General features: G+C 38.7%; 1 protein-coding gene across 1 annotated transcript in view; it reads right to left on the bottom strand.

Moving 5' to 3' along the window:
- Positions 1-7,598, bottom strand: part of LOC110318652 (cytochrome P450 2C55) — a 37,685-nt gene that overhangs the window by 4,851 nt on the left and 25,236 nt on the right. Inside the window, exons 5-7 of the mRNA XM_021193844.2 lie at positions 4,155-4,331; positions 2,636-2,777; positions 1,392-1,579 (exon numbers count right to left, since the gene is read on the bottom strand). Of these exons, the coding sequence (XP_021049503.1) occupies positions 1,392-1,579; positions 2,636-2,777; positions 4,155-4,331 (507 nt within the window). The remainder of the gene's footprint in view (positions 1-1,391; positions 1,580-2,635; positions 2,778-4,154; positions 4,332-7,598) is intronic.

Here is a 7,598-nt window from a genome sequence, read left to right as displayed (position 1 = left end):
AAGAAAGAAAGAGGAAGGAAGGAAGGGAGGGAGGAAGGAAGGAAGGAAGGAAGGAAGGAAGGAAGGAAGGAAGGAAGGAAGGAAGGGAGAAAGGGAGAAAGGGAGAAAGGAAGAAAGGGAGAAGGGGAGAAAGGGAGAAAGGGAGAAAGGGAGAAAGGGAGAAAGGGAAAGAGAAAGGGAGAGATAAATGGAGAGATAAAGAAAGAAACTATATTTCCACCAGACCTAAATAAATGCTAACGAAATTCCACAAAGTAAAGGAGGTATCAGCTTATAAGAAAGAAAAAAAACATGGGAATGTATGGAGCTCACAAGTAACAACAATTCACAGAATAGTTCAAATGGCTCTAACATTATAAGAGAATAAAACACAAATCACTCAGCTCTTTACTATGAATAACAAAAGAGTAAAAATAATAACTGTATAAGTATGTTCAAATATAGATAATATAAGAAAATGGAAGATAAGGAATCAAAATCAAATCCTGGGGCCATAGCTCTGTGCACTTGGCTGGCATGTGCAAGGCCATGGATTCAGTCCACAGCACTGAAAAGAAAGAAAAAGAAATGCAGAAAGGACAAATTTCCAAAATATACATGAGTATGGTGGCACATGCCTGTAGCCTAGCACTGGGAGGCAGAAAACATAGGGGAATCATGTGAACTCAAGAGACTGGCAACCACGTCAGAAAAACAGTGAGACTCTGACTGGAATTTAAAAGTAGGAGAGACTAGAGTATAGATGCAGAGTTTTTATTGGACTGTTTTCTTTTTCCTTTTTGTTGTTGTTGCTTGTTTATGTCTTTTTAAACTTTACCAATATGTTACATTGACATTTCAACATAGCTTGTTGAAATCAAAATATGTTTTCTTATTATACGAAGCAAAAATCTACAGTAGACATTCACAAGAAATAAGCAAGGAAGCAAAACACAGCTTTGGACTAAATCACATTGCCACAGAAAATCATTTAATAGAGAAGTAAAGAAGCTATAATTAGACCATAAATGACACTTGGAAAGCAATACTTGTCGATGATTACCTAATTATAACTAGCTTAAATTCTCAAATTTAAAAAAAAAACACACACAAGAGGCTCAGTGTTCAAAAATCAAACAGAAATAACAAATCAGCCATATTGTTAACCTATTTCACTTTATAGAGACATATACAAAGTGAAGGAGATTCAACGCAAATAAAGCAGAAGTAGCCATGACTGGATAAAAGATACTTAAAGCCAAAATTAGAAAAAGGAGACAAAGATGGTCATTATGTAACAGTAAAAGGTAAATTCAGTTTCTTTCATTTTGTGTTGGTGGAGGACTAGAATAATATTTTCAATTTAGAAACTATAAGATAACTGAAGTTCAGGGTCAGAGGAACAAGCTTACCTTGGGAATCACATAATTTCTGAATCTAACATTACAGGTAGCTGCATGGGGTACATTGTTGGGGATGAGGTTAATGTATCTCTGGATTTCATGGATCATTGCATCTGTGTAGGGCATGCGGGTTCTGTCCTGCATGCAGGGACTCCTGTGTCTGCCAATCACGTGATCAATCTCTTCCTGGACTTTAGCTTAATAGGACATAATTAAGAAAGGGTACATTTGTCATAGGAATTCAAGTCTATACGGCATGTGATAAAGGCATCAGACCACATGTGCACTTAGAATTAGACAATTGTTATAACACACAAATTCCCCCCTCAAATTAGGCATTAAGATTAACATGTGAAAACAGGCACATTACTGTACACAATGTTCAACACACAGAAATGATGAACTGTTTCAATATGTAAATGCTTTTTACATGCGAATTCTAATCAGTACTGTCTTACTGGAAAAAAACACAAAACAAGAATTAATTTCACATCTAAATAATAATGATACTTTAAAATTGAGTCATGGAACTGGAAGGATATTTCTGTGGTTAAGAGCACTGATTGCTCCTCCAAAAGATCCAGATTTAATTTCTAGCACCCACAGGTAGTTCACAAATGTCTGTAACTCCAGTCCCAGACCTGATGCCTCCTTCTGATCCCTGTGAACACCAGGAACGCACATGGTCCACAGACATACATGTAGGCAAAAACATCCATACACGTAAAACAGATAATAAATATTTTTAAATTGAAAACTAAATATCTGCATGTGTTTGTGCATATGTTTCCTTTTTTCATCCTTACAGTTTTCAAAGGCATTCACTTTGAAATCTTCTAGAAGTTGTGTCTGTAGCATTTTCATATTCACAAATAATGACTATTTCTATAATTTAATTAGTCTATTTGTGAGCATTTTTACAATAAAGAATTACACTCCTATGACCACGTCACACAAATATTGAAATTCACATACATATACATGCTTACACACACACACACACACACATACACACAACTGACACAGAAGCTACCCAGAGTAGCTTTTTGTTGAATTCAGAGCCCTGGTGTTTACTGTAGCTCACAGTAACTTCATTTCTCTTATTCATTTTTCTCTATTGTCAAAATTGGCCTCATTTGAATTTCATCATATATGTACAAATGACATATGGTGACACAAAAACATCAATATTAAAACTTCTTTCAGGCCATCTGAAGAAGACTGACTTTGCCTCACAAATCTCAGAGTCATACCTGTGACCTCTGTGTGTTTCAGTAGGAGCAAGAGTCCATATCTTAAAGTAGTGCTTGTGGTTTCTGATCCAGCTACAAATATGTCGGTTACAGTGGCCATCAAACTTTCAATAGTAAACTCCGAATGGGGATTGTGTTTTTCCTGGGAATTTTTATTTCATTATTAGAGAGTGACCACACATATTAGAGAGTGACCAATTGAAATAATTTTCAAATAATACAAGTTGGTTTACAATAAGCAAATTTAGAATGTGAAGTGCATAGTAAAAATATTACAGCAAGTGCACACTAAAGCACAGAATGTAAATTAACAACCTCTGTCTTCATCTCTATGCCCTTATTTCTTCCTTGAATCAAAATTGAATTTCTCAGAGCATGCCACACCAATAACATAACAAAAAAAGTACCCACTTATACAAAATTTTCATTCCTTCATTTTTTTTTTAAGATTTATTTACTATGTGTCCAGCATTCTGCCTGTATTTATGCCTGCAAGCCAGAAGAGGGCTCGAGATATCATGGTAGATATGGTTGTGCAGTGTGGTTGTTGAGAATTTAACTCAGGGCTTCTGGAAGAGCAGCCAGTGCACTTATCCTCTGAGCCATCTCTCCAGCCCTCATTCTTTTTTTCTTAAAACACATATGACGATGGAGATGGTAAAACCCATCTGGAGCACAAGGGCTTTAACAGTGCCTGAAGGTTGGAGAGATGAGTCAGCCGTGAAAAACACTTGTTGCTCTTCCACAGAACCCAAGTTCTGTTCCCAGTATCCATATCTGGCAGCTTACAACCATCCGTAATTCTAGCACCAAGTGATCCAACACCTCTGGGTCACTGACAAACGAACACACCTATGTATAATTTTAGAATAATAATAATAAATCTTTAATATCAATATGAATACTCATATATTAAGTGTAAACTTGGAAAATGACAGGCATGCACCACTGTACCCAGAAAGAGTTTGAAGTTTTAGAAGTGTAACACAAGTTGAATAAGAGACTCCTGACTCTCCCTCTACCTACTGACACCTACTTGTGAGGTGTCTTGTGAGGCTACGCCAGTGCCTGGTAAACACCGAAATGGATGATCACAGCCAGCTACTGGATGGAACACAGGGTCCCCAATGCAGGAACTAGAGAAAGTACCCAAGTACCTGAAGGGGGCTGCAACCCTGTAGGTGGAACAACAACAGGAACTAACTAGTACCCCCTGGGTTTGTGTTTCTAGCTGCATTTGTAGCAGAAGATGACCTAATCGGCCATCAGTGGGAATAGAGGCTCCTTGGTCTTCCAAACTCCATATGACCTAGCACAAGGCAAGGCCTGGGCCAAGTAGTGGGAGTGGGTGGGTAGGGGAACAGAGGTGGGGGGAGGGGTATGGGAATCTTTCGGGATAGCATTTGAAATGTAAATAAAGAAAATAATAATAATAAAAAAAAAAGAAAAGAAAAGTTAAATTTTGTCCAATAAGAATAGAAATAATTGATGAAACATAAGCTATTGAATAACTCTTTACCTGTTCCATTTTGATCAGGAAACAGTCAATGAAGTCCCGAGGATTATCCATGTCCAGTGTTTCCTGGTGTTCTTTCACTCGCCCCAAAATATAACTTTTTATTTCAGTAAAATTTTTAATTACTTTGTTATGACTCCCTGGGAGATAATCGATGAAGGCGGGCAGAGCATTGCAGACCTTAAACATTTTTGAAAATATGTTCATTAGGATGAATGTAGATGCTCACATTTGTATCCCAGTTACTCAGGAGGCCTATATGAGTGAATCACCAGAGGCTTTGAGCTTGAGAATGACCCAGGCAGCATTCTGTGATGCCATCTCAAGAAAAAGAAAAAAAGTCAGGCACTGACAGAGTCTCTCAGGAGACAGCTATATCAGACTTCTGTCAGCAAGCATTTGTTGGCATCCACAATAGTGTCTGGGTTTGGTAACTGTATATGGGATGGTTTCCCAAGTGGGACAGTCACTGGATGGCCTTTCCTCCAGATTCTGCTCCACACTTTGTCTTTGCATCTCCTCCCATGATATTTTGATCCCCCTTCTAAGAAGGGCCAAAACATCCTTTTTCTTGAGCTTCATGTGTTCTATGAATTGTATCCTGGGTATTCTGAACTTCTAGGCTAATATCCACTTAACAGTGAGCAGCCATCCATTGGACTGAGCACAGGGTCCCCAATGGAGGAGTTAGAGAAAGTACCCGAGAAGCTGAAGGGGTTTGCAGCCCCATAGGAGGATCAACAATATGGACCAACCAGTACCCCAGAGCTCCCAGGGACTGAACCACTAACCAAAGAGTACACATGGTGGGACTCATGGCTCCAGCTGCATATGTAGCAGAGGATGGCCTAGTCGGTCATCAATGAGAAGAAAGACCCTTGGTCTTGTGAAGGCTAGATGCCCTAGTGTCGGGGAATGCCAGAGTGGGGAGGTGGGAGTTGGTGGGTGGGGGAATCTCAGGCATAGAGGATGCCTTGAAGATATGGACAGAACAGTCTAAGAAATACAAAACATAAAAAAAAAAAAAAAACCCTAACGAAAACAGCCAGGAAATCCAGGATACAATGAAAAGACCAAACCTAAAAATAATAGGAATAGAAGAGAGTGAACATTCCCAGTTCAAAGAACCAAAAAAAAAGAAAGAAAGAAAAGAAAAGAAAAAAAAAGAAAAAGAAAAAGAAAAAGAAAAAGAAAAAAAAACTTCAACGAAATCAGAGAAGAAAAAGAAATCAGAGAAGAAAGAAATGCCATAAATGTACAAGAAGCCTATAGAACACCAAATATATTTGACCAGAAAATAAAATCCTCTCATCACATAATAACCAAAATGCAAAATGCACAGAACAAAGAAAGAATATTAAAAGCTGTAAGGGAAAAAGGACAAATAACATATAAAGGCAAACCTATCATAATTAAACCAAACTTCTCAACAGAGACACTGAAAGCCAGAAGATCCTAAACAGAAGTCATTCAGACCCTAAGGGGACAGAAATGCCACTCTCAATCATCATAGATGGAGAAACCAAATATTCCATGACAAAATCAAATTTTAAAAATATCTATCTACCAATCCAGCCCTATAGAGGATACTAGAAGGAAAACTCCAACACAAGGAGGGAAACTACACCAAAGAAAAAACAAGAAATTAATCATCTCTCAACAAAATCAAAAGTAGAGACTCACCTACACACAATGCCATCTACAACAAACATAGCAGGAACTAAAAATCATCGTTCTTTAGTATCTCTCAATATCATAGAACTCAATTTCCCAATAAAAAGACATAAGCTAACAGACTGGATATGCAAGCAGGATCCAGCATTTGCTGCACAGAAGAAACATACCTCAAAGACAGAGACAGGCACTACCTCAAAGTAAAAGGCTGGAAAAAGTCTTCCAAGCAAATGGTCCTAAGAAACAAGAGGGAGTTGCCATTCTAGTATCCAATAAAATAGGCTTTCAACCAAAAGTTATCAAGCAAGAATGGGATGGACACTTCATAGTCATCAAACAAATCCACCAAGATGAACTATCAATTCTGAACATCTATGCCCCAAATGCAAAAGCACCCATTACTAAACAAAGAAACATTACTAAAGCTCAAAGCACACATTGCACCTCACACAATAATAGTGGAAGACTTCAACACCCCACTCACACCAATGGACAGATCCTGGAAACAGAAACTAAACAGAGACACAGTGAAACTAACAGAAATAATGAACCAAATGGATTTAACTGATATCTACAGAACATTTCACCCTAAAACAAAAGAATATAACTTCTCCCCAGCACCTCATGGTACCGTCTCAAAAATTGACCATATAATCAGTCATAAAACAAGCCTCAACAGATACAAGAAGATTGAAATAACAACATAAACAAAGAAAACCCAAATATCCATGGAAACTGAACAGCTCTCTACCCAATGACTCTTTCACTGAATGTTGTCTAAAAGAGCTGTACATAAAAGAGCTGTAACACTGAAATCTTCTTTTCCTCCCCATGCTCCCTCCAGACCAGGATCCTTCTGACCCACCCTATCCAGACTTTGCTTTATCCTTTCTGCCCAGTGTGCAGTGTGATCCAGACATCCCAAGGGAAGACACGGACCAAGAAACTCAGCTCAACTTCATCCTTCCCTGCTTGGTGTATAGCAGTGCTTAGATGTCCTAAAGGAAGAAGTGAAAAGTGGAACTACAAGGGCCCATGCTTGTAATTCCAGAATTGGGGATCAGAGCTCAGCAGATCCCCAGGGTCTCCCCTGTATATTAGCTCCAGGCCACAGACAGGCTCTGTCCCAAAAACAAGATAGACAGCTCCTAAGGAAGCCTGTCCTCTGGACTCCACATGCATGCATACATAACATGTGTGACACACACATGCACACAAACACAAAAATGCAAATGAATAAAATAACCTTAAAATATACTAAAGTGCCAGACAGTGATGATGCATGCCTTAATCCAAGAACTTCAGATGCAGGCACTTGATAATCTCTGTGAGGTAGAGAACAGCATACAGAGCTAGTCCCACGATAGCCAAGGCTACACAGAGAAACCATGTCTCAAAAAATGAAATAAAATAAAATATGATTAAGCAAAAATATTTCTAAAAGAAAAAGTGTAGCACAGAGGAGGGGTAAGAATGCTGTACTGAGATAACCTCCTTCTGAATTCTTGAAGCTTAACAAAAAGAGTGTTGAGTGTTAGGGGTCACATAATTATGTGGACTATTTTCTTTCTCAGAGTTGTGCTGATACTGAGCCTATATTGAACATACAGCTGGGTCCACAAGAGCCTTATTTACTTTACTAGCTACTCTTCTTTACACAACAGGGGCCTCTGCTGGCTGCACTGAGCCATGCAGTCTGCCATCTGCGCTGGCGCTCTCTCTCTCTCTCTCTCTCTCTCTCTCTCTCTCTCTCTCTCTCTCTCTCTCTCTCTC

The sequence above is a fragment of the Mus pahari genome, chromosome 1 (assembly GCF_900095145.1).
Source record: "Mus pahari chromosome 1, PAHARI_EIJ_v1.1, whole genome shotgun sequence".
Lineage (NCBI taxonomy): Eukaryota > Metazoa > Chordata > Mammalia > Rodentia > Muridae > Mus > Mus pahari.
This window is presented reverse-complemented; position numbering and strand designations above follow the sequence as displayed.